The 27,372-nt window shown below is 39.1% G+C and overlaps 1 protein-coding gene across 2 annotated transcripts in view; it reads right to left on the reverse strand.

The window, feature by feature from the left end:
• The window catches only part of SMARCA1 (SWI/SNF related, matrix associated, actin dependent regulator of chromatin, subfamily a, member 1), a 34,371-nt gene extending 15,284 nt beyond the window's left edge, over nt 1-19,087 (reverse strand). The window contains exons 1-17 of one of the 2 annotated variants that reach the window (XM_030497148.1): nt 18,915-19,087; nt 14,745-14,831; nt 11,952-12,118; nt 11,007-11,107; nt 10,791-10,891; nt 10,329-10,508; nt 9,206-9,361; nt 8,826-8,957; nt 7,992-8,060; nt 7,113-7,222; nt 6,186-6,412; nt 5,502-5,623; nt 4,960-5,112; nt 3,401-3,533; nt 2,221-2,369; nt 1,483-1,602; nt 197-307 (exon numbers count right to left, since the gene is read on the reverse strand). In XM_030497148.1, coding sequence (XP_030353008.1) covers nt 197-307; nt 1,483-1,602; nt 2,221-2,369; nt 3,401-3,533; nt 4,960-5,112; nt 5,502-5,623; nt 6,186-6,412; nt 7,113-7,222; nt 7,992-8,060; nt 8,826-8,957; nt 9,206-9,361; nt 10,329-10,508; nt 10,791-10,891; nt 11,007-11,107; nt 11,952-12,118; nt 14,745-14,831; nt 18,915-19,007 — 2,211 coding nt within the window. In that variant the 5' untranslated portion in view covers nt 19,008-19,087. Of the gene's footprint in view, nt 1-196; nt 308-1,482; nt 1,603-2,220; nt 2,370-3,400; nt 3,534-4,959; nt 5,113-5,501; nt 5,624-6,185; nt 6,413-7,112; nt 7,223-7,991; nt 8,061-8,825; nt 8,958-9,205; nt 9,362-10,328; nt 10,509-10,790; nt 10,892-11,006; nt 11,108-11,951; nt 12,119-14,744; nt 14,832-17,945; nt 18,316-18,914 lie in introns of those variants that run through there. The other variant, XM_030497149.1, reaches the window with a different exon arrangement.
• Between the last annotated feature and the right edge of the window lie 8,285 nt (nt 19,088-27,372).

Here is a 27,372-nt window from a genome sequence, read left to right on the forward strand (position 1 = left end):
ATACACAGATACATTAATAATATATACGCTTGATTTCTGTGCAATTAAACTGCCATAATTCAGCAGCAGCGACAACCTATCCCTTTGTAAATACATGTATTTTATTACCAGCATAGGGTGAAGGCTGGGGATGCAACATGGGAGAGAAGAGCAGAAAAACAATATAAAACGCTGTCTGTACTTGCCAGCTTCTTACCTTTGGGACTTTGGGCTCGCTGACACGTAGGGCTTCTCTGAAATAAGCATCGACTGCATAATTAGCTTTGCGTTCTCGTTTGGGAGGCTCTATCCATTCCATCATGCTCAGCTAGATGCAGAATAGAATAAAAAGTTAAAGAAACTGTATGCTTTCCTAAAGTCACAAAAATAATGACCAATGTGGCACTACAAAACAGGAACATTTTTGCACAGCAAATCTAATCGTTGTGCTCAATTTGGATACTGTAACAGCTCAAAAATAAGCCAGCAATTATAGCTGATTATAATACGTACTAAAGACTATATACAAGTAAGGCAGTGCAGTGGCATGGCTGAATCCTTTCACAGTATTCTACTTACTTCAGACACTTGAGTAAAGTTACAATTCCATCTACCAAAACATAACGGAAGGACTGGGAACTTGGGCTCTGAATTCTGTATCTTGCAATATAAATTATTTCCTTCTTCTCTAAAGAGCACAACGAATAACCTCTACAGAGACTATATAACATTGGCAAAAAACTCACAAGCAACAAAACAACATTAACAGGAAATTAATCTTTACTAAATTACTTGAATAAAGTTACTAAAGTCTATTTCAAGACTATGCTGTATTTAGCTGGCTTCTTGTAATGATACCATCAACACAACAACAGAATCTTACATATGCATATACTCCACTATGTTCTCATTACATATTTTATTTTCTAAATGTTTCTTCAAAATTGATAAGAAACCTGGGTTACAAGGGCATTCTGTAGTTAACAGATAAGAGTTCACATATCTGATTCCAGACAAGACCTTCAGGATATCTTGGCTATAAGTCTCATACAAAACAGAGATATACAGTGGTGACATTATGGGACGCTGAATAATACCTCTTTCTTTGGATGATCCTCCTAGAATTAGGTAAATCATTGTACAAACAAGTTCACATTAATGCTTATGGCTAAAACCTTCACCACAAAAAAAGACTTAAATCCAAGTTCCATATATAAAATCATCATCTGGCCTGTTTTTTCCTCTCTGTTACATGGCACTAAAATAATACTGACTGCTGCAGTACAGCAGGATGCAACATAGTATTTTTGCTGCAGAAAGGATAAAATTTGTGAAGAAAAACAGCAGGGCTGAAAGCTAATTTAACAAAAATTCAGAATATTGATGCTTCTGCAGAGCTGAGTGAATTTTTCAGTAGCTCTAACCTTTAGAGCCATAACATTTCTAGTACAGCCTTTATGGTAGACTCTAAACTCATCTTAAAAGACTTTGAGAAAAAATTACCTTTTGTTTTTCTCTATAATCTTCACCTTCAAAGTTGTATAAACTCATCTCTGTGTCCATAGTGAAATTTCGTAAGGAGCTCTCCCCCATTTTCTGCAATCGTTCATTCATTTCAGCTGTCTGGAAGTACAGGAAGATACTTTTAGGCTCACTCAAGCTAATCTCTTCTGAAAAAATTGGCTTTCATCATTATTAGAACACTCTCAGTGCCTTTTTCCAATTCAAACTTTTACTTACATTTCTCTTGTAACAAGAGACACCCATATGCTTTTCAATTTTGAACAATTTGACTCCAAGACTTTCCATTAAACTAAACTTATTATGCAGGAATGTAGCCCTACAACTGCATCATTTAACTTTTACATTTAAATTAAATTCATGCCCAACTCCTTGGAACTGAAATGATAGTTTGTTTTTCCATAGAGCTACCTATTCCCTAATAAAGTTCCATAAAGGTTTTGTGCCTATTAGAATTGCTAACATAAAATGAACATCTTTTTTAAAGACCACAAAACAAACAGCGCTTACGATACAGTTCACCCAGTCTAAACTTTGGAAATAATTACAACTCACTAATTCTACTCTTCAAAATTTTCATAAGCTGTAAAATATATACAAATAGTAAAGTAATAATTGGGCATAAAATAGATTTACATAACCAGATTTAATTTCTATTTTGTGCACATATGTATTTAATGTTTGACACTCTTCAAATTCCGTATGAAACTGTTCTCTAACCTTCTTTTCACCTCTTTCTAAAATAGTGGTTATATCTTCTTCTGTCAGCTCACTATCTTTGGAAGCAAACACATGCGTGGCTCCATGCCGGATCATCTGCAGCATTTCATCTTTTGCCAGTTTGTTGGATTGCTGGTCTATGAGCCTTCCTAAAATTAGAAGAAACATGTTGAAAGTTATAATACAAGAGTTCGAGCAGGATCATGCAAGCAGTAGATTTTTTTAGTTCACTGGCAGAACAAGAAAGGAAAAACAGAAGAACCATACAGGAAAAAAAAAAATTTAATCTCACTTCAGCTGAAAATAAACAGAAATCAGGGACTTGAGGGGAAAAGAAAAAACAACCAACAAAAAACCCCCCCCACACACACAAAACAAAACAAAAAAAAACCCCAAACAAAACACCAAAACTTTAGATCAAGACATAACTAAGGATGTTTCACACTCAGACAATCCAAATTTTATATGTTTAAGACTTTATTCTTACAAGGTTAGCTGAACCTTTAAGATCAAAACCTTATTTCAAGTTGAAAAGTGACACAGTATTCTGTAATAACCATTAAGAACTACTACACTCACTTCACTGATTACAACCCAAATCTCTGAATATTTTTCCCAAAATTCTAATTTCTGTCCCAAAAATTCACTTCTCATCTCTTCAATGACCATCAATATTCTGACCATCATCCTTACTATAGCCCACCTTTTCGGAAATACAACCAACCTTCAAAACTTAGCTTGAGAACCCTAGTTTTTGTCAAACTATTTTTCCAAGACCTTCTAAACAAAGACACACAAAGCAGCTTTTCTGTTCAATAAATTCATATGTGGTAAGAAGCACATCTGTATAATTATTTTTAGCTGTCATAAACAAAATCTTTTTGTCTTTTTTAGCTTTTTAGCATATCCCAAGTATCATCTATTCAGCTGTCGTTTGCTTTCCTCATTTAGTCTTAGTATAAGTCTATGCCCATGTTATTTAGGAAAACATATTTTTTTCAAAATTTTCAGCTGAACAAGTGAGTAACTTACACATTATAGTTTCTTTGGTTGATTTAGTGTACTGCTATTATACACAAGGCCTGCTTTCTCTCATACTGTACATTTGTACAGTTAGTTAACCCATACTTTAAGGGACTGAACAATTGTGTTGCAGACAAACATATATAGCAGTTGATACCTTGTTGTATAACTATAGAGTCCAGCCTCAGTTTTATTTCAGCTCTTTCTACAATCCTCTCTTCAACAGTATTATCAGTGATTAGTCGAAACACCCGTACTGGTTTCTTTTGACCAATACGATGCGCACGATCCTAACAAACATAAATCAATGAGTGTTCAGCAACAAAAACTCACAAGCAATAGACAGTTAGCTTGCAGAAACAGCAGACTGAAACTAGCATAGATTTCTTGGTTCCTTGCTTATTCAAGAGTATACAAAAATGTAAAACCAGTATAGTAATATTTACTTATATCTGGCTATTACACCTTTTAAATTTGGGTCATTCAATAGTAATAAACACATGTGCCTTATTGTAAACGAACATAATTGAATGTCTGTCTAGACTGCAGCTGGAAAGTGGAAATACAACAGTATATATATATAAACACATCTGTCCTGCTTCCAGACTCACTCTCCCACTTGAAGTAAGTATTGAAACTTCCGCATCCCTAGCTTGAGCATATTAATTCCATGGGCAAAGTCCATGCAGCCACAGCTTCAATACTGTAGTTGTCCCAGGCTAATTACAGTGAAGCATCAATACACAGTTCACACAGTACAGGTACACAGCGAATGAAGTCATATGATGGACATACTATATTTATTTGTAACAAAACTTGTGTTTATTCTCTCTGGAAAACATGAATATTATTTTGTCCTCTTAAATAAAAAAGCTAAACAACTGGCCTTCAAGCTTGTTGGTACCAGGATTTTCTGACTGTGCTTTATGACTCATGTCATTAAATCTTTTACTGTCCTGCGTAATGTTAATTTCTTCCTGAAAATCCTACTAAAGCTCACGAATCACACTCATCAGTCTCCAGGAAGTTGGTCTACTATTGGTAGTCAGCATGCATATCAAAAGGATGAGTTATTCACAGTAAATACTTGATGTGTTTAAGTGCATTAAAACAACCAAAAAAAAAAAAAAAAAGGAAAACCACCCACAACAACAAAACAAATATCCCAACTCCCAATCATGCAAGAATGATGATGTGATATTATTCCACATGAAAAATTATAGACTTGATTTTTTGATATTCAGCACTCAAATAGATTTTAGTATGAGTAACCCAAAGATAAGGTGGGACTTTTTCCCTGGTATCACCACCAAATGATTTTACATTTATGCAGAAACAAGGTGGGTTGCAAAAGCATAAGCTTCCCAAAAGGGAGGAATAAAAAGCTGCATGCTTTCAATTCTTTGCTATTATTAACAGCCCTCTGTTCTTTGTTCACTGTTGCCTCCTGGAAAGGCAAAATTAAGAGTAATTCTATGGCTAAATAATATTGATACAGCATTTTGACAAAGTAATCTTATTCAATTATGAGAATAAAGACACATTTACAGAGAAAAATCTACAGTTTCTTTCACAATTCTGTTCATACTCTTTTTATTCAATTCCTTAGTTTCTTGGTAGTTAATACAAAAAGAACAATAAAAATGCAAGTTCTGCAAACACATAAGATAGAACAACAACAACGTTAAACAAATGCATGTTATGGAGTTAACTCACCATGGCTTGCAGATCTACTTGAGGATTCCAATCTGAGTCATAGAGAATAACTACATCAGCAGTTGCCAAATTAATTCCAAGACCTCCAGCTCTGGTACTCAGCATGAAAATGAATTTACTGCTGTTGGGAGCATTAAATGTGTCTATTGCTTCCTAAAGAAAAGAAAAAGCATCATTAAAGCAGAGTTTTCAAACAAGCTTCCAATATGCTGGTGGCTTTTCAATGACATTTTTTTTGAAGTCTATAGAATTTTCATACCAAAACCAGTTTTTTATAGAAGTAAGAAACTGTAAGTTTGCACAGATGGAAAAATCCATTCTAAGTCCACAAAATTACATTTTTCATTTAGCTAAGAAACAAATGAAGCCTATTTTACTGTGCACTTTGGTTAATAAAAACATACCCATAGCAGCCTTTCTAAATTGCAGCATTTTTGTTTTACTTTGAACAATGAGGTAGCTACTTATATATATGTAAATAACTTCTTAATAACCTAACACATAATGCAAAGACATTTCTTGTTTATATACAACTTTCTCACCTCTCTTTCTTCATGTGGCGTCTGTCCATCCAGCCGGCAGTACTCATAGCCACGCCACATGCAATAGTCTTCCAAAATATCCAGCAGGCGAGTCATCTGGCTAAAAAGTAGAACTCTGGAACCTGACAGAGCAATACAGAAGGTTTTATTATTGGTTTATGTTTTCACGTTAATCTTATCACAGAGCCTACCATATGGCATGAGTAAGAATTTATGTGAAATATTCTATACTATGTCTAACTTACTCAAATAAGTCTTTTTTCTGGAAAGTTACTTTTCTGGTATTGATTTGACTTCTCCTCAAGACAGGTTATTTGATAATACAGAAGAAAAACACAGCTGAATAAACAAGAATACTAAAAGCCATGGTAAGATAATTAACTGACAACTGATGTGCACAAACTAATCCTCTCATCAGCAATTTTCTTAAAGACAGCAGAAGGGAGACTCTGCTCTTCCTTTCCTTCTGCTTCTCCATATTATTAGACTTCCTCATCATTTCTGTAAGACTTCCTTCACTCCCTGTGTTAAGATCTACAGAAAAATGATTTTCAATAAGAAACTCACTGACAGTAACAAATGCATTCCCTGGAGGACCGGTAAGAATGAGTCTATGTAATTTTTAAAAGGTAGTTTTACTTACAACAAGCATTCAGATCACTGCTGTTCATAAATGGTACTCACCTTGCTCTCTGAGTTTTGCTAGCAGTTTATCCAGAACCAACATTTTACCACTGTTAGTGATGAGATGCGTGTCAGTGGTGTAAGGAGGGCCCGGCTCAGCACCATCAAACAGGTAAGGATGGTTACAGCATTTCCGCAGCTGCATCAGAATATTCAGCAGACGCATCTTATCCATTTTCCCAGCTGAATTCAGGATATCAATATCTTTCATCAGGATCCTTGTATACCTGAAGTTTTACAGGCAATTTTGAACAACTCTCAGTTTGTATTTGGTATTTAAAACATGAATAAAACCCTGCAATAACTCAATTACTTATTTCTGGATGTGGGAGTTCACTCTGTTTATATAATAACGAGCTATATTATTATGAAACTTGGTGAAAAAAATGTGACCAATAATAAGGATTTATAATGTATACACATGAAAGACAATTTGTCTGTGAATGACAATGGTCTGTCATTTACTATGTTATCTTATGCTTCCATTTTAGGACTATGAAGTAGATTAAAGATATCATTTGACTGAAACTGCTAAACCGACCTGGCTCCTTTTCTCACATCTCTTCTGGGTTTGTGGCTCCTCAAGATTCTATTTTAATTTCAAGTCAGACTTTTACTTTACTGGTGCATACATACTTGGAACAATGGAGGAAACTTAGTAGGTACATGTGCTTTCAAATTAAATTAAGGAAAGAAAAGAAGTTCCTGCTTTCTTCCTCCCAACCCCTTTCATTACCCTTCCTGAGCGCTTCGTAACTCGTGCATCTTTAAAAAGAAGCCCCAAAGACACCTATAAATAGGCTTCTCCATCTGACTGTCTTAACATGCAACTAAAAGGAGAAAAAAAAAAAAAAAAAAGTCAGTGTCAAAAGCTGTAGTGTTCTTTCACAGAAAACAATCTTACTTTGTAAGATGTAAATAACTCACCATTCCCTCTGCATTTTGCTGAGCCCAAGATAAATTTTTACTTCCTTCTTCGGAGGCAAACTCTTTTCTACTTCAGCTTTTATGCGACGTAACAAAAATGGCTTCAAAACCTACATAAATTAAGAGGTTTTCCACTGATAAATTTACAAAAGTGATTGCCTCAAATACAAAATCAACAGACTCAGTTATCTGATATTTATTCAGAACTAATCAGCAACTGTCTGTCATGGTGACTCCTTCAGAAAAATTCTGCTGAAGTCTGCAAAATAAAGCTGTCCACAAATAGGCTTAGCTCACACGTAAGTAATGCTACATAATGAGTGCCATATTCATCCTAAGAAAGGGCCAAACCCATGAGCTTATAAAATCTATTTATTACCTTTTAACATGAGCTGCTTCATTTTCATCAGCAGCACATACAAAATTCACATTTCAAAGTAAGCCATGTATGTTGTATTTCCATCTGATTTGGTTTTGCTACTGTATGAGGAAAAATGCCTTATCTCACGCACAGTAAAACGAAGGTAAAGGCATGCCTTTTTTCAGGCTAGTATGACATGTGTATCAGCATACTGTTCTCAGTAATAAATGGTTTCAAAAAGATGTCAAAATTCTTCATTTTCACATTTTAAGTACAGATTTTGTCTGCTTCAAACAAATGTTACAAAACACGTTTTGTAACATACGCAATGTCACAAAAAGCATCTATAATAGTGAATTCCAATATTTAATTCATGAAATTCTGCCAGGCATTTCTGTAACTAAATACCTTCACATTCGTCTTCTTAACTTGGAGATGAAGGGAGAAATAATCTGTTGAGGGTTTTTTTACACTGTGTATGCTAATGACGACATGTGATTACAGCTTTAATTACTTACAGCATGAAGTCTTTCTACAAGTTTCTGATCACCAAGACAATTTTTAGTGTCGAACCATGAGTCAAAATCCTGTAGTGAGAAACAGCACAATTGGTATGAACAGTTTATCATCTGTAGTTTCAACAGACACATATTGACTTTCTCTCACTCCAGCTGAGAGTGGTGTCAATCTCAAGACAAATGACTTCTACAACTGAAAGAAAAATTAGACTGCAATTCTGTGCCAGCTCGCTCCCCATCAGGCTGTAACTTTCAAGTCAGCTGAGTAACTCCACAGACAAAATACTACTACCCTGCTTAATTTACAATGGTTTTCCATACTTATCACTGCAGTGTCTTCTCACTAGTTCTTCTCACTAGTACTTATGTAATGATGTGGCAAGAAGGTAAAAAAAAGGAAACCAGAATCCTTAAAAAAAAGGAGATGGACAGAGCAAAACCAACAGAAGCAAGCAGTACAAGGAAACATTAACGGTAAAAGCGAAGAAAGATTACTTGAATTCTAAATGAAAAAAAGGCTTATACGTATTTGGACACTTCATATTCTTCATTCTGCATTGCCTTCCCAAATTCTGCTCCACTTTAAATAGTTCAAGAATTATGCAAAGTATTACATTTGCTATTACTCGTGTGAGACCTTATCGGCACTAACAGAATGCACTGTTTTAACTACGTAGAGCAAAAAAGCAGTCTACAGTTAGGTAAGCCACAGAGCTTCTACTGAATCCAGGTCTTCCACATCACATCTCTTACAAGGCTTTTTTCTTTTCTGCAGATAGCAGCCTGGGAATCAAAATAACAAGAACGGAACTGTATTTCCAAACCTCAACTTACATCTGCAGAATTGAAGACATCAGGTAAAAGAAAATTGAGTAATGCCCACAGTTCGTGGAGGTTATTCTGTAAAGGAGTTCCTGTAAGCAGCAATCGATTTGTTGTCTTGAACTCACGTACGATCTCTGACAGCTAGAAATACAACAAATAGTTATCATCATCATCATGTACCTTTTAAGCATAACTAATTTTCATCAGTTTCTGAAACTTGAAACGTCAGCTAAATTTAAAGACAGTGAGCTACCTAGAAAATTTATATTTACCACCAATAGCTTACCACTTACATTTGAAGAAACCCCACACCTAACAAAACCTGCTCAGATCAGATGGAAACTTTTGTGTCAAACTATCTTCAACATATCAAATAACTCTGAACTTACCTTCGACTTCTCATTCTTTATTCTGTGGGCTTCATCAATTACCAGGTACCTCCAGTTAAATTTTTTGAAGACTGATTTCTCTTTAATTACCATTTCATATGATGTAACACAAACATCCCATTCACCAGGCATCATAACATCACGGATAAAAGCAGCCTAAAGCAGAACAACTGAATTAATAAACATTTATAAATATGAACAACTTATATGAAATTCAGTGAATCCGATTTCTACCAACATTACTAGTTCACTTAGCTAGCACACAGAGGATGACTCTGAAACACCTTTTCAGTAACTGAAAGTTACTGTAACAAAAGCCTTCAATCCTTTGTACTTTAAGGCAAAGACAGAGCGTCAGCTGGGGTTACAAAACACTTATTTTCTCCTATTCAAAATTTAGTATTTACTCTTCAGCATATTTTTTTCTGTAACTTAAATACAGTACACACTACCAACAGGGAAAAACCCACTAAACTCACTAGTCCAAAGATATGATCCACAAAAAGTTTCAAAACAATTCATGTAGCCCACTCCCATCTCTGCTCTTTATAAAAGATCTCCCTCCTCTGTCCCATCTCTATTTTGTAAGGGATACATACCTAAGCATATAAATCCTTTTACATGAAAGAATATCACCTTACGGAAAAGCCACACATGCAGGTCTCCTAGAACTTACTTAGCAGGGTACATGGATCACTCCAGCAAGTAGGACTGACAGAACTGTTCAGGTCTGCAGCCTTGAAGAGCTACCCAATAAAGCTGCACAATACTATGCACTGATTTACAAAATTAATAAACACTGTCACAATGTGAATAAAGAAGAGAAAAAAAAATAGGTGCAAAAATCAAAGAGGAAGACAACAGAAAAAGAGGTCAAACAGCTTCCTTTGATCCCAGCCTATTATTTTCCCTACTGTCATGGTTTAAGCCCAGCTGGTACCTCAAAACCACACAGCCGCTCGCTCATTCCCCCCCATTTTTTCCTCAGTTGCAAGCATAACATTTTGTATTTTCAATGCTAATAAAGATCACTAAGAAATACTGTAATTAAGTAGCTCAGGCAGAATTCTGCATAGCCAAATACTATTTTTTGACGAATATCTTTGAAATGTAGAGCACTTACTCTGGCATCTTTATCTCCAATAAGGCAAACAGCACGTAACGATGGAACCCAGCGTTTGAATTCATTCATCCAATTGTGCAAAGTTGATTTTGGAACGAGGACCATGTGTGGCCCAGGAATGTTTCGGTAATGCTTCAGATAGCCTAATAATGCTATTGTTTGCAGAGTCTTACCAAGACCCTGCATTGATAAAGAAGAGGGGGAAAAAAGCATGCTGAAACACCACACAGAGATAGTTTCAAACAATTTTCCTATTATCTAATTCTGCCACCTAAGCTGTTGAAAGCAAACTACACAGCAAATTCTTGCAATACAATTTCTTTCACTGCACTACAATTCCAGTTGTGAAAAATCTGTTGTAGAATGATGCATACTACTGGGTGTAGTTTGAATACTATAGGCATTTTAATGTTGACTTTTGCTCAACAATTACTACAAAAATTCCAAAAGATTACTGCTTACCATTTCATCTGCCAGAATGCCATTAACACCATTTTCGTACAATGAGATCATCCAGTTCAAACCTCTAACCTGATAATCTCTTAGTGTTCCTCCTTTCACATCTGTAAATGCAAGATTCCTCTAAGTAGAGAAATACTAAGTAGCAATTTTTAATTACAATCTGCTCAGATTTTAATTACACGAAAGCAATCAGAAAGCTGTCAATACAACACTTACATGAAGGAGACTCCTCAAATCGAATACACACATTAGATGTTTTTCGACTCTCTGACAACAGCTCTTCATCTTCTTCTTGTTCCGTGCGCCTGTGACGGTAACTAAAGGAGGAATCCAAGATTCATGTTTATAGGAAATAATTTCAAAACATTGACTATAAAAATCAAGAGAGAAAAATTGTAACAGAAACAATCACTGATCTACAATGTGTGTTCTAGTACCCTGACCAAAATCAAATCCTGTAACTAAGTTATTCCTTATGGCTCATTCCAGCTTTAATAAGACTCATATGAAGCCCTCTTCTCCAGAGCCATAACTATACTCTGACAACAAGTACCATGAGTTCTCCAAGGTACTTTTTAATGAGCAACACAGAAATACAAGACACATATCTGCGGTGGGCTTAGAATCAATACTTGGTAACTGTTATCATTCAGAAGAATCACACATTCAATTAAAAAAATTTAATACTACAAAATAGAAAATACCATTTTGTAAAAGTTCCAACACAACAGATGCTGAGGATCCAATATCCACACTACATGCACACTGTCATGTTTTAACTTGGTCTAACTCCTCTCTAGTCCCACTGATATGTCTGCTAGCAGCTGGAACACATCGGGTGTATTACTGGAGTACATCTTGTAGTTCAGCATCATGCAAAAGAAATTCAATTTATGTACTCCAAAATCACTCCACATTATGGACCAAAGCATCATAAGTACTAAGAATCAGGGAATTTATTTTAAAAGTGGGTTTCTGATGCAATGTAATACTGATGTTAATGGATCAGCATGCATACACCAAGCAGCTTTTAAAGAAATTATGAGACACCATTAATAGGAAAAGTTCTGGACTGACTTAAGCACAATCTCTATTAACTAAATAGATGTGCTAAAATGCGTAATTTGTTTGAAAGTGTAAGAAGTTATAAATAAAACATACTCCCCAGCAGAAATCAAACTCTGTTTTTCATCTTTCTTCATCCGTGGCCGTCCCAGCTTGACTTTCAATGGAGATGTTGGTGATTTTTGTGCTGCAGGCTGAATAAAATGTGCAAAAAGTTCTGTCTGCTTCAGGAGGAATTCGAACCTTTTTGCTCGATCTGCTTTCTAGTTTCCAAAGTAGGGAGAGAATTAAAAAAAGAAAAATAAATAACTTTTCTTCATAAAAATGTATTTTTATTAAGAAACAGATTTCAGACACTCATGAGAATAACTTATATGAGGAAAGATTGACAAGACCACCTCCCTACTGTTAACCAACTCAGAGGGCTAAAAGCATCATGAAATATGGTGTCTCTGCCTATGGCAGGGGGTTGGAACTAAATGATCTTTAAGGTCTCTTCCAATCCAAACCATTCTATGATTCTATAAATAGCTGTTGAGCTGCTTCAGCTTGCAGCTAAGCATAAATTGCTTTAGAGCACCCAACTGTGTTCAAACAATCCTTCATGAATACCACAGCAATCTGGAAGACATGGCAAGACTTGATAACCTCACCCCAGCAACTCACCCCCACTGAAAACTCAAAGATTAGTAACACGACTCAAAAACAGTTTATTTGTATAGATTGCTTAAGTGTGCATGGCACACCAGCAACTGTGAAAGGATATTTTAAAGCAGTGCCTACAAAAGATAAAGAAAAAACTAAGGTTCTGACTTACACTGAGGAATGAAACCCTAACCTTGCTCAAGTCAGTGGCAAAACTTCCATCAGCTCAAGGCTATCAGGATTTGACAAACACAACAATGTGGTAGTTCTGCCTTTAGAGGTATGACTACAGCAACAGATGTACCAGCTCAATACTGCTTGCATGGAAGTCTGCGAATTTTGCTGTCAGATCTCAAATTTCAATCACTTCAGTTATGCCATATCAATGAGGCATATGCACTTCACTATATAAACACAGCAAAACACATGTTCTCCTCTCTATACAAAGGACAACATGTTACATAATTTTAAAGAAAAATATGCTAACACAAATTCTGTCTGACAGAATGCAACTGTCAGTATCTCTATGTCATTTTCATGTGATTTGTATCTTGCTATAAACTGCAAAAGTGAACTTGTAGTTTTGTACCATAACTCTTCTAGAGAATATACAAACAACAGGAAGCTTTTCTGCAGGCAACTTACACGCAAGTGAAAGCGCTCTAACAGCAGTAACAAACCGAACGGCAACAAAAATGAACATGACGTGCAATGCATGATCTTGCCACACGAGGGCAATGCATTACTTGTAATAGCGCACCGCTTACCAGCCAACAAACACCTTTAGAAAGATCTCGTGGAAAAAAATTGGGGTTTTTTTTCCCCTTGCGTTTACTATCGGACCATTTGTGTAAACAATGTGAAAACCAAATAAACTGTAACTATAAAGTAAAACTTCTAGGGGGAAGAAAAATCTAAAAGGAGGAGTAAGGGCATGGATGTTTATGCTCGCGCAGGATAAGAAAAATATCCATTCGGAGAGTTTATATTAAACTAAAAATATACAATAGTTTTTGCAAGCTAACCATAATTGTAAGGTTCTATATTGAATGCTATAATAGACTTCATTGCCTGCAAGATCACTGGCTGACTGTAAGCACCACAGCTTGATAAATAGTAAAGGTCAAGCTCACAACTGATGAAAGGTAAATTTTTGAGACTTATTCCCTTTGCCTCTTAGAACAACTGAACTAAAATTCTAATTTAGGAAACCAACTTCAGCTACTTACTCAACTCATTCTCAAGGAACAGATTTACCCGTGTGACTTATCTTTGGCTAAAAATGAAGTATTCATACCAGTAGCTATCAATTTTTCCATGTCCAGCAGTGATGCTCTTCCCTAGCTTCTATGGCATCCAATCCTTTCAGACTCTACTGTAACTAACAGACATCCATTTAACATTAAAGTTTTTAAGAAAAATGCAGCAAGATACAGATACCAGCTTCAATCAAGAACTTACCTGAATGACACTGAATGTGTCATTCAAGAACAAGTCTTGTAATGTCCTCCCGCTTTCAGCCTCTTCATAATACATAAGTTACCCTGTTCTAGCTCTTCTCAAGCACTAAAAGCCCCCTTCATTTGTGTTATGGAAAGATCCTCTTCTGCATTTTTATGGCACATATCTTAAGGGGCATATCAACATTTCAATCCTTTATGTTTTTATACAATGAGAAACTAGCACTTCAGTATTTCTCTCATTTAATAAGCATAAGGATGCCTCTCACAGAACTCAATGGGTCATCAAATAAAACTAGTAGAGACAGACTCAAAACCAAAAGGGGAGCATTCTAAATATAAAATGTAATTGAATAGAAACTCCTTTCCACAGAAGGGTGTGAAGAACTAAACCTACATGAGGGAAAAAAGTGCCAGCAGACAAATCCATGGGGAAGGGTGGAGGAAGAGGACAGATGAGGACAAGACAAAAAATTACCCAGTGACAACTCTGAGTATAAAAACCACAGCCTCCAACTCCAGAAATCATGGACACAAAAATATTTGTAAGGATGGGACAGTATTTAACAGAACTATCACTATCTGCTTCTTCTGTTCTCATATTCTTCGCTAAATACCTCCTGTTAGCCACTGTGAGAAACCTCACACTGGACTAGACATTTAAATGAATCTTGATTTGTTTTTCTTTTCTGACACATCCAGTCTGCAAAAACTCCTTGATCTAGTTCGAGCAAACAAACACATGTCAAAAAGCTGCAGAATGTTTTGTGGTGAAAATGCTTACCATCTTCTCCTCATATTCCGGGTCAACTTCTTTGTCAGGTCTAGCTGCCTTTGGAGGAAGTTTGAGTTGAAACGGGGGATCATTTTTCTGGAATTCAAATTTTAAACACTCTGTAAGTATCAGATTCTGTATTTTCTTTATTTTTTTTGCAAAAATATCAACCTGAACAAACCTACACACCACAAGCATGCTATTGTTTAAAAACAATTATTTCAAAATAAAGCTGACCACATTGAACTGAACAGGCGATATGACCAGATAAAACAAGAGTTGAAGATTTGTCTCATCCTCATGCTTATCACTATGAATAGGATCCAAGTTGAAAGCATTGAAAGAAAGTACTGAAAAATGATAAAGTTTAATCTTTCACAGAGATACTGCTTAAATACATAATTAAAACTTAATGTCTTGAAAATGTACTTTTAAAATTTCTAACTCTAAATTTCTGGCACTCGCATCTTGGATGGGTTTTGTTTGTTTGTTTTCACTTCTAGATGAATAGTCAGGAGTTCATTTGGAAAAACAGGCTTAACAACACTTAGCCATACCTAGGAAGAGCCACAAATTACAAACCAAATCAACGGATGCAGCAACTACATGGTATGCTCTTCGACAGGGAACAAAGAACTACCTTATTTACTGTAAATGAAAGAAATTTAAGGAACAGTAACAAAACCAGCTGACTTCTGTGGTTTCCAAGATTGATTTCTGTCTTCAAGTGGTAAGCTCAAAGCAGGTTTCCACAATTTCAACTGCTACATTGTTGTATTAAAAACAAACAAACAAAAACCACAAATCATTATATTGGCAAAATATCTTTTACATAAATAAATAAATAAAAGACTTGTGGGGGAAGTGTTTGGTAGATTTTTTTCCCTAATTCGATCTTTGAAGTATGCTATTTTTAACACACCTCCTGCAAATAAAAATGATACTCAATATTCTTTGAAAGGCATTAGATTATAAAAATGTTTTTTAAAGTACTGAACAATCTGAAAGGAACTGCCAAAGAGCATGTCTGTATAAAATCTGACAGAGCAGAGTCTTAATCTGACAAGCGCTCTAGGTACCAGTCTACTATAAATACATTAAAATTAAATAATAAATAATCTAAACTATTCAGGGTCAAGTAGCAAAACGAGACCAAACTGGGACTGAAAATGTAGAAGTCTGTCAAACAACATTATGCTTAAACTTCAGCACTGTTGCTGATAAATATATATGTCAACTTACTCTTTAAGCACTATCATGCAAATGGGAGCATCATTTTCTGAAGTCAGAGATTACATTTTCAAGTTTTGGCCCAAAGGCATAATTCTCTGCAAAGGTGAACAATACCAAACATATAATGAAGTTGTTTGGCAGGTTAATGATTTTATAAATGCATGAGTTCAGCTTAGCAGGGTCAAATGATTATGTTGCAAATAGGTGCAATTAGAAATATTCTATTCACTCACAGCTTCTTCAACCACATAGGTAATCAGCTTACTTGAAAAGCAATGTCAGGAGAGGACTGTTACACCAACATGCCAAAGAGCAGGTCACATATACACGTACATTCATACCTTCACTATATTACTATATAACATAGACCTCAGTAAAAGAGAGTGACAGTGCTATTATCAGGCCCAAGCCTTGTTATTAAAGTGACAAAATACTCCTCCATAAAGGAAAACAAAATTGACAGTAGGCTATTTCAGATGTCTTCCTCACTTCCCCTAGAAATCAATTACACAGACACGTGCTACTGGAAAAAAGCCGTCTGTCTGCCTCAGGTAAGTATGAAGTTTCTCCTGGACGAAGCAGAACAACTCGATATTATGAGAATCCCTTTTAACCGCAAGGTTTCCAAGTAATGTAATACAACATTACTTACACGCCAAGGCAGATGGCTCTAATGCCAGTTCTACTGTTATTCTGGGGAAATCAGTACTCTTATTTCCCCAGAATAAGAAAACTTACGGTGGCATACACATAAAATTTATTCAGAAATAAGTATTTGTGAATAACACACTCCGAGTTAACAGAGTAAATGAACTGACATGCAAAGTTACTGCAGTTATGGCACTACAAAAATCACATCCTACACCTTACCTTTTCTAGACAAAACAGTTTCCCCCCATTCCTCATTGCAGTGTTTCTCTCAAACACTGATGACCCCAAAATACCAGAAATAAGGAATGGGAAACTGTCAAAAAAGAGACAGGCAACTGAAGACATATGCATCCCAATACCCCTTCTGTTCCTCGCAGCTTCCAAGGGAAAAGAGTATGCTGTAGTTTCACTAAAACACTACTCTGGGTAGCAGGGATGAGTATCATATCCAAACTTGCTTCTGTGTAACGTTCTGAATTATAAAAATCTAGACCTTGTCAATTACTAAATGTTGGTATGAGTAAGAACACTTCTCTCTTACTACCAACTGGCTCACGTACCGAACACAACACAGAAACACAAAGTATTTCATTAAGTCTGTAAGTTTTACCCTAGAAACTTTAGCCAATGCATCCTCATCACTTAAAGGGCTGACTTGACAGGAAACAGGAGGATCAGCTGAATCCTCAGTGCAAACAATTAATTAACCAGCAAAAAAGGTACTTTTGTTTTTAACTCAGGGAGCAGGCTGGTAACAATCTGCCTCTACCTAGAAAAGGTTTCTACTAAAGACTGCGCCCTAGATAAGGCAGTCCCCTGAAAACCGGTGTCATTTAAACACCTTACAAGAAAGATGACCACGCAGCACTTCAAAAAGTAACAGACCCTGAGTATTCTAAGGATCCAAAATACCTCCCCAGCCCAGTCTAAAGAGAGCTACTAACTTCAGGCTGGGAGAGATTTCTACCTAGAAAGTGCAACAGTTAGTTCTAAATTGGATAGGCAATGTGAACACCTAAATAAATGACTGGGAATACAAACTGCTGCTGCTTTGTTGACTTTGCTCTTGTAACCCACACCATTAAGAACTTTAAACAGATGCATTAGGATGCATCAGGATGCATCGGAAAGACCTTTTGTGTTTAACTCGCATATACAAAGTGGAAATACATTCTGAAGAGCCATTAAGACACTGGTTTGGTACTACTACAAGAAAGACTATGTATAGTGAAGCAGAACAGGGAGAAGGGAAAAGAGCACAACAGGTTGTATTATATGCCATTATTACACAGATTGTGTATGTAACTGTATAGGTATGTAAGAGACCTGTGGTCCAACTTGAAGTGAAATTCCAGTCTGAACAGAAACCTCAAACAGCAAAACCTGTTGGGTTTTTTCCCTTAAGATACATATGGCACAGCACCACAATGTTGATAACATTCAGAACCACTCAATGCTTTCAAATAATCTCTCCAAGTAGGCATTCTCAAACATTTAGCACCAACTTTTTATCAGTTGACATGCATAAAATTTCGCAGAATAAGTTATATTCAATACAGAAATAGCCCTTGAACATTTTCCCCTTAACAATCAGGTGATGTTCAGAATTATCCTGTTCTGTATCTCATAGCTATTTGCTTCCATAAATAATGGAATAAAGACTCAAGCTTTCTTTTCAGGTAAAAAAAGGACCCTTATCGATTGGAATTAAAATTCTGATTGCACTAATGTAAGTATTTCTGCAGTGTTCTCCAATATCATAAATACATGACACACGGTCATCGCTCTTATTAAGTTTTTATAACACTCATTCTTCAGGTTAAATCTTGCTCAGTTTCCAAGGATACCCGAATACGTCACTTTTTACCCTCCTTGTGCCTTAGCCTTTTTCCCCAAAATCCTAAAGGGAGGAGGCTGGCAGCCATACGCGCTCTCCTGAGGGGTTCATTCAGCACCACGGCTGCATCTGAGCTGGGCAGGGGGCAGCCTGCAGCAGCCCCGAGGCCTGAGGGCTGGGTCGGACCGCGGCGGCCCGACCTCCCCGAGCTGCACGGCGGGGAAGGGGCTCCACTGGCGCCCGGATGGCGGCAGCCGCCACAGCGATGCTGCAGGACGGGCCAGAGCCCGGCCTGCGCGGCGGGGCCGGGGGTGTCCGGGCAGGGGCCGGCTCGCAGGGCAGCCGCGCAGGCTGGGCCGCGGCCCCGGGCCCTCACGGGCTGCGCAGGGCGGCCGGCGCCCCCAGGCTGTATCCTCACCCCCGCAGGCTCCACCGCCCGCCCTCCCTCGCAGCGGTACCTCCTCGGCGCCGGGCTCCTGCGCGGAGGCCGCCGCGGCGGAGGTGGAGGGCAGCTCGCCATCGGCGCGGGCGGCGCCGGCCCCGGTGTCCATGTTGTGCGCCGTGGGTCGGGGGTGGGGGGGCAGGGGCGGCCCCACCGCCCCAAACACCGCGCGGCTCCGCCCCGCCCGCGCCTCTCTCGCGATACTTCCCGCGCGCGCGCTGGCGGAGCGTGTGTGGCGCCAAGGGGCGCAGGGAGGGGTTTGGTGGCGGTGGGGGGTATCTGGGCTTCTGTTCCCAGAGGGAAGCCAAAGCACAACGCTTTACCGGCTACTGGGAATAAAAATAGCTATCCCTGCTGGAACCAGGGCAGCCCCTCTTGTGGGGCCGCTGGGGAGCCGATTCCTGGGTGTCCCCCATGGGGTGCTCTGCGAGGCTTCGGTGCCTCCTGTGCTGCCGAGAGTCACCACAGCTCACAGGGGAGGCAGCGGTCAGGGCCGCTACACACACAAGGAATAGGGTGGATGTGCCCAAGAGAGGTGTCGGAGGTGCCTCAGGGGCTCCCTGTGTTTCGAGACAGCGCTGGCTGTCAGGGCATGAACCGATGCCGCCGCTGCTGAGGTCCTGCCCTTGTCCCGCCTCCTGCCTTTGTGATCTCCCGGGGGCTGCCAGCCTCTGCAAGCGGCGGGATGTGCCCTTCTGCCTGCGGCCCTGGCACTGCCATGCAGAGCCCATGGACTCCAGACCTGCTGCAGAAGGAGGAAGCAGGGGTACTGGCATGACAGCTGACACAGGGATAAGGTGCTGCAAGCGCCAGGCAGTAAAACAATGACCAAAACCAAAAACAATGGTATGGGGCAGAAAACTTGTGACTTGCAGTTTGTTTTCCTTGTTTTCAAACCCTGTTGCAAATAGCAAGTGTGTTTTCCTAAGTGCCCCAGGCTGTTCTGGAGAGAAAACCATTTCTTAACATCTGCAGGGCTGAGGTACTAGTGGAATTCCCAAGCAAGAGCGGCCTATGCAAAAAAAGAAGTAATATTTTTCAGTGTTTGTGTAATTCACATTGCAAATGGCACCAGTGAAGGCACTCAGTTTAGTTACTGTCAGCGCACACATTTCTGACTGTCCACACACGGCATTCAGATTCCCAGTTGCTGAGCTGTAACTTTGCTCATGCTGCTAAAGGATTCCAAATCAACCCCTGAGATGTCAGACTTAAAACACTGAGAGCCCGGAATCAGCCGTTTTACCTGGTGATTACTTACAACGGCAATAACGTGAGCATTTTGTCCAGAGAAATAGATGTAACCCTGGCACAGCAGACAAGATGAGCGATAAAAGTTTTTTCATTCCAGTAAAAAGCTCATTAGCTGTTATCAAGATCTTTTTGCATAGCACAACTAAGCTGAGCAAATGGGTTATTGCAGCTCACATACACTGCATTTAGAAAGACCTCTGAGACCTCTTTTCCTCCTCCATCCGTACATTGATTCCAATAAGGTGCCATTTTGTAAAGAGTAGCTCTACGTCTGAACTGTTTCCATGACTGCCTGATCACTCTCAAATTCCGTATCTAAATTGTGGTCCAACACAGAAGATTTAAGCTCTAAACTCCTCCTTTTCATGCTGTGAAACAGCTGCAAAACAGTAACAGAGCTGCTCCAAATTGTTTAGCACCCTATTGCCTTCTCTGCTCGTTGCATGGTTTGCAGCAAGGCAAGGCCCACGGCATCTGCAGTAGCCCTTCCACGTGATCTATTTTTAAAAGCTTTGGGAAGTACATTTTTCATAGCACAGTTGAGAAGAGTGACATGACTGGTTTTCAAAGCGCACTCCAAATAGCTTTTCCAAGCAGGGCTATCTAGAAAATGAAGTTTACCGTTAGCTATGCAAAAAGTCTCTAAGGTGGGAAAATTCCAGTCTATGTCGTGTTTGTTCTTAACGTTTACAGAAAATAGCTCACCAACTATTTTTAATATTTGACTTTCCTGCTCCAGTTTCAAATGCTTGTAGCTTCTGTTTATGCAAAACACTCTCAAGTGTTTGTCACAGCTTGCTTTTTACTTGAAATTCACAGGAACATTATGTGCTGTACAAACAATCAAGCTGCTGCTTTCATCGAAGATCCCCTTTGGATATTTTTTGCTTGTGTGCTTAACATTTGCATTTGACACTTTGCATAGATGTTCTTAGTTGCTTCTCTTAGACTATGCTGTGTACTCCTGTGGACCCACAGGCCATTGGCTGAAAAAAATCAGTCATACAACAGTATTATGAGGTGATAATCTAATTAATTATAAAAAAGTAGTGAAGTGCTTTTTTGTACTTACTATTTTTTGTACTCGTGTATTTTCTGATACATTTGCAAAATTCCACAGAATTTCTCCAATTGTTTTTGTTTGAGTGATTTTTATTTCTTTTTTTATTGTGGCTGGGAGGCAGGAGGTTAGTTGTCGTGATGAAGTTGTAGATTTAGGTATTAGCTCTTGGTTTTCCCAGGATTATTATTGCTTATTTTACAGCGTGCCAGACACAATCACCAGGGCTGAATGTGTAGTCTCAACACTCTAAGGTTTCACAGCAATTAAGAAGGTCTCTTCTGTCCAGTTCAGAACGATGGCACTTGACGTATTGTATGCTAAGAATTACATATTCTTGTCAGATGCAAAAAGAGAAATTGCATACACTTATGCTCACTGTTACCCATTACTGCTGAAACATATAAAGAGTTGATGAGATGCAGGTCCAGGGGCATTTTCATACACTGTCCAGGTAAGGCTGTAAGATTTTTCCAATCTTGGACTGTGGCAACTCAACCTTTCCCAAGCAGGGGAGTAATTGTATCGGTCTTAATTTTTCTACCACAGATATATTTGGTTTGGGTAGCTTTTTAAAATAAATCTTACTATTCTCTGAAATAATAGGCCAAGTTGTTATAAAAGCCCCTTTTATGTGGGTTTGTGTGGATGAGGCATATAGGTACCAACCTATGGGTGTGGATGGAGAAATGTTACCAACAATCAGGCTGAAGAGAGAACTAGTACACGCTGAAAGATGGCATGTGGAAATCCCCCAAGAACTGATAAGCTTGAGAGACCACTAGACCTGTTGAATTCACAAGAACAGATAATCTCAGTACACCAAGAGTCCCCCAAATCCGCACAAGGCCACTGCCACACGCAAGCATCAACAGGTTGAGTAAATCGGGCCACAACCAAAAGGTAGTGGCTGTGGCTGCTAAATACAACTGAAGCTGCAGGGCTCTCTATATGCCTGCTGGGAAAAGAGGAGCCCTTCAAAGGCTCTGTGAGCCCCTTAGCAGGCAGGTGAGGTTGGCCTCCCAGTTTTGCACAAACGGAATGACTTAGTATGTATGTGTAATCGATCCATGCGAATGCACTGTGCTGATAGTTATCTGCTGCTAGCGGTAAAAACTTGATTCTGTGGGTAAGAACAGCTTAAATAATAAAAGGCGTCTTAAATACTGGTTGAGGTTTGTGTCTTCCCTGACTTGGAAATCGGATTTACAAGTGACAGTACCGCTGTGAGATGCCACTAGGTGGCCACACCGACCTGTGCTCGCCTGAGGCCGGCTGCCAGCCCTGACTTCAGTGTGATCCGTCAGCCTTTCTACTATTTAATACGATTGCAGCTCAGTCTTCAAACGGATTTCATCAAGAATAGGAAAAAGAAAAAAATACAGATTAGATTTGGAAACCATCTTTTACCTGCTGTTGTTTAATAACTTGTAGAACTGTATCATGTACATTCAGCACCTTCCCACAGAACAGCAAAAGTGTTCTGTTAAGCAGCACCTTGGGTAGGTAGTATCCTCTGATTTTGGAATCTGATCACTCCCTTCTGCACGTTCAGGAGGCTCCCCATTAAATGCCATAGTCCAAAATCCACATCTACTACTGGACTTCTTCCAGTGAAGAAATCACTGTTGTTTCTGTGAAGTCTGCTTCCTGGCTGGAGTGGCTTGTTTGGCGGAGAAACCATCTCTCCCAGATTCCGTCATTATGTCTTCTGTTGCAGAGAATTCAGGAATGCTGCCTCTGTTCGTACATCAGTGGTTATGTCCTTACAAGTAACTTTGTTTATGTCCAGTGGCACAATTCTGTGCATTCTTGCACTTGCTGTGCAGCCCTGTCTCATTCAGAAACTTATTTCACAGATTCCCTTCCAAAATTTATCCACTTCAGGATTCCAGATTTTTCCCTTCCTCACAGGATTAGACAGAAAAGAAGGCCTCCTCCTCTGGAGATTACAGTATAATATGTAATCTCCGTATGCGCCACTCACTTGTAACCCAGGTTTTGCTGGAGATGTCATTTCCGAGGATGTCCCTTGCTGCAGAGCTTTGTGGCTGTTGAGCGGCTAAGAGCAGTCCAGCCCCTGCATCGTGCAGGTCATGGCTACAAACAGTAGGTGATTACCTGATTCTGCCTCGATTGCAGACACAAATACATCCAAGCAACGTACTCTATTAAGCTTCACATTAAGTATTTTTATAGAAAGGGGATTTTTGTTTGGTGGTGCAGGCTTCATAGTCACACATCCATTTTCTGCATCAAGTTTTCATTTTAGCCAATAGACCGTCCCTGGACTTGCCAATGAGGTTTGCAAATACAAGACTTCATTCAGCATTGAAAACTGTAACAAAATAGCTAATGCATGCTTTGTATCTGGTTCACAGAGCTGATGGCTGAACAAATACACATTGTTTTTTCCCATCTTGTGTGCAATGTTGCATTTTTAATTCCAAAAATGTTGGGTTTAGCAGACAAAGCTTTACCGCTATACTGCAAAGGCTTCTAATATAGTTCTATTTCCCATCCACACAGGGGTTTTGCTACACATCTTTTCACTTGGTATCCACTTTTTTTTTGGCTGTGTGTTCATTTTCCCAGTGGGAGAGCCAGGAACACTCACAGTTTGGTAAATTATGAAAGTGAGAAGAGTGTGATTTCTTCCTGGATGTGATGAGCCAGGTTTATGTGATCACATTAGAAGGTGTTAATTTACAGAGTCTCATCAGGAACCTGTTGCAAAGGTACCTTAATTGCCTGTATGGACAGCTTTAGTCTTTTGCAACTGTGAAATTAAACATAGTGGCTCCTTCCCTCCACACCATGTTTCTGTGTTCCTGATCCCTTGTACTATTAGTGGTGTTTCTGCAGGTGAGTGCTGGGTTAGTTCAAGGTTCTAAAAAGCAAAAGCTGAGCCCAACAAAGAGAGTTACTGTGTTTTTCTCACATCAGCCCAGCAAAACAACTCAACTGCCCACACACACAAGGGCCAGTGCCAACACAGCAGTAAAACACATACATGGCAAGATAGAGGGTGGGATTGCAGCCACACTAATTTGTATCAGTTTAAGCTACCATAAACCAGACTTTAATAAACAATGTTCCAATTGTGTATTCTGCCCCGAAATCTAGACTTTGCCCACTTACAAACAGTGATGTCGTGCAGATTTTACACTAATTCCTTTGGAGGTCATACAAGAAATCCTGATGCAATAAGCTACAACTTTGCCAAAACCTGGAGCGTTGTGTCAAGAGAGCCCCTGATCAGAAGAGAATAGTTTTGTGGAAAGTGAAAAACACTTTGAAAGTGATTTTCGATCAAAGCAAAAGCTGTCAGGAGAGATTTTTCCAACTGAAATAAATCCAAAGCACTTTGCTGCTCACCTCAGTGGCATTCTTTTCTCCCCTAACCTATGCAGTGCCTTTGCAATATTGAAAACCTGTAAATAACCTGCCCATAACAAAATGTTGAATCTGTGAGTATCCAGCAAACAGGCCAGTGCGGTGTAGCCTTTAACTCTCTTTCATGATGGTTAAAATTCTTTCTTCACCAATTCTCTGCCCAAAACAAATTATCTCTTTCTTAAGCAAAAGCCTGTGCCTGTGGCTTTGATTTCACACTGTTATTCCTAAGCTGATCGCAGACTATTTGTAAATGTAACAGTTCTCGTTCAAAGGTTTTAGCGTGCACCAGGATTTCCTTCAACTACAGGAAATGCACAGAAGGATACTGTAAAGGGCTGCCTCCATTAGCCTTGCAAACATGGCAGATGCATTGCGTATGCCAAAAGCCATCACTTTAGTTGCCACAGGCTTTATCCTGCTGTGAAAATAATTTCAATCCTGTCCTTTTAATCCATTTTTGCTTGCCAACACCCACTCACTGTGGCAAACTAGACTGAACCTCTTGTATTTTCCAGAGGACCATACATTTCTGCTGAAGGATCTTTTAAACTAGAATAGCTGCTTTTCATTTATTCTATTCCACATAGAGTCTGCTTCTGCCTTTCCCCTCTCTCCCCCATTTTTTTTTTTTTTTTGCTGTTTTGCTTCCCTGGCTGCCTGGGCCTTCTTTCTTCCTCATCCTGTAATGATTCTTCCTTTTTTGTAACAGTCTCAAACACACAGCTGCCATCAAAACAATTCTCCCTTTCCTGCATTTACATTCTTCACACAGGGCAACCTTTTACACATGCAGTTCAGAAATCTGCTCTGTTTGCTGCAATGCCCTCTACTCAATCATATTTAAACAAAGTAGTATTTCATTTTTGTCTTCAATTACCTAGAAGGGGTAAGTGTCTGTTTCACCCACTGGTTTGCCATCTGCATGAAAATTTCTTGCAGATCACAGTTGGAGAGGTAGGGCTCCTGTAACGCTCAGTAATGCATTTTGGGGCAACATAGAGAACAGAGGCAGACAGTGTCCCATGTTAATTTTCCTCTGTTCATTTTCTCATCACTCTAGAGTATTCTCTGCTCTCAGTAAGAATAGTTTAGGGAAGCCAAGGCCCATCCTGCACTTCATGATGAGCCTTTCATATTTGTGAGTCTGAAAATAACTAGGTAGGTATTTTTCACTTAAACATAAAACTACAGACTTGTATTTCCATTTCTTTCTGCAGACCTTCCTGAGACCTTGCTTTAAGCTTCACATCCAAACTTCAGGCTGCTTCGGGTAGTTCAGATACACTGGTTTCAGTAAATCCTCATTTTCAGGAGATTAAAATTAAAATTTAATAATGATCTGCTATTTCTGATCTGGAAAAGGCATCTCATGATCTTGATGTCAAATGGATTATTTTGGACTTCTGGCTGTTGTAGATTTGACTGTGTCATATCAGCAGGATCCATCAGCTGTGCACAGGTAAATTCCTCCAAATTGCCATATAACCAGTAAACCCTCTCACACGTGGGCTGAGTAGTATTATTATTCTTATATATGAAAAGGAAGTAGATTTTTATTAGATTCTAAAAGTAATTAAGACAATTGGAAAAACAATTCTGGCTCTCTAAAAAGCCATCATCTCTGCTATTGTATCTCCTTCAGCCACAAAGATTATTTGCTGACCTTGAGAGTTCATTGATAAAATTACTCCACAAGGAAATCCTCAAAAAGGGGTGACACCAATGCACATAGAGAGAGAACAGCCATGACTCACTTGACCAGCTACACAGACATCAGAAGACTGTTACTACTCTGCAAACAGAAGCTGAAAAGTAGCAAAAGTGCCATTTTTAATGTGTGCTTCCGCTGCTGACTGAGACGAAAGAAACCTGTCTTGTGGCAAAAGTGCCAGGCCAGAGGTTTGCACCAAAGTGATCATCTGTTTGTTCCCCCCCCCACTTCAGAAAAAGACACTTGAACATTTGCAAATGCAGCAGAACACCAGCTCTTCCAACAGTTACTTTCCTGAGCAGGAGACTTCCCTATGAGATGCTGGATGTCTGCTGCTGTTTCCCAGAGGAGATGAGTGCCAGAGGGCGTTGGTCTGTTTGCTGAAATGGGTTGACGGAGTTCTCCCTATGTGTCATGAGAGCTTTTGGTAAAATTAGATTCTGCCCTGTCCATAACAATAAAGGCCATACCCACATGCAGCTTACACAGTTCATACGCTTCCTGGAGCAAAACCACAGCAACGTTCAACTGTCTGTTTTCCTTTTCTATTTTCATAATGGCTCCTGCTTCCAAAGCAGGTACCTGACCCTTGGGTCCCACTGCCAGCGAGAACCTGTGGGTGACCGAGTCCGCAGCACAGCTCCAGCGGAAGATCATTGTTAGCTAAGCAATGAGTGCAGACAGGGTCGGCATCGTTCTATGCCAGTGGTCAGGCTCCAGTTTATGTAATTAATTGTTTAAAGAAAAACAACAAACCATGTGGCTCTGATGATCTGTGCGCGTTCCTCTATTAGACCTGATTTGTGTGGTGAGGACAGGCTACTGAAAGGAAGAGAAGGGGCTGAATTATCCCCTGTGACTTTGCTGAATTTGTCCTTGTGAATGGAAAGAGAGTGAAATATTTGGCTGCAGGGGGGGAGCGGAGTGGTAACTGTCAGGAACAGCTGGAACATATATACTGTGTCATGTCTTTTTGTGGGACTGGGCTTTTCTGCTTGCTGTGGGAATGCTGCAGAGGCATGTTAGCATTTTGCTGAGTAAGTGTGGAGC

Source organism: Strigops habroptila, chromosome 9 (assembly GCF_004027225.2).
Source record: "Strigops habroptila isolate Jane chromosome 9, bStrHab1.2.pri, whole genome shotgun sequence".
Lineage (NCBI taxonomy): Eukaryota > Metazoa > Chordata > Aves > Psittaciformes > Psittacidae > Strigops > Strigops habroptila.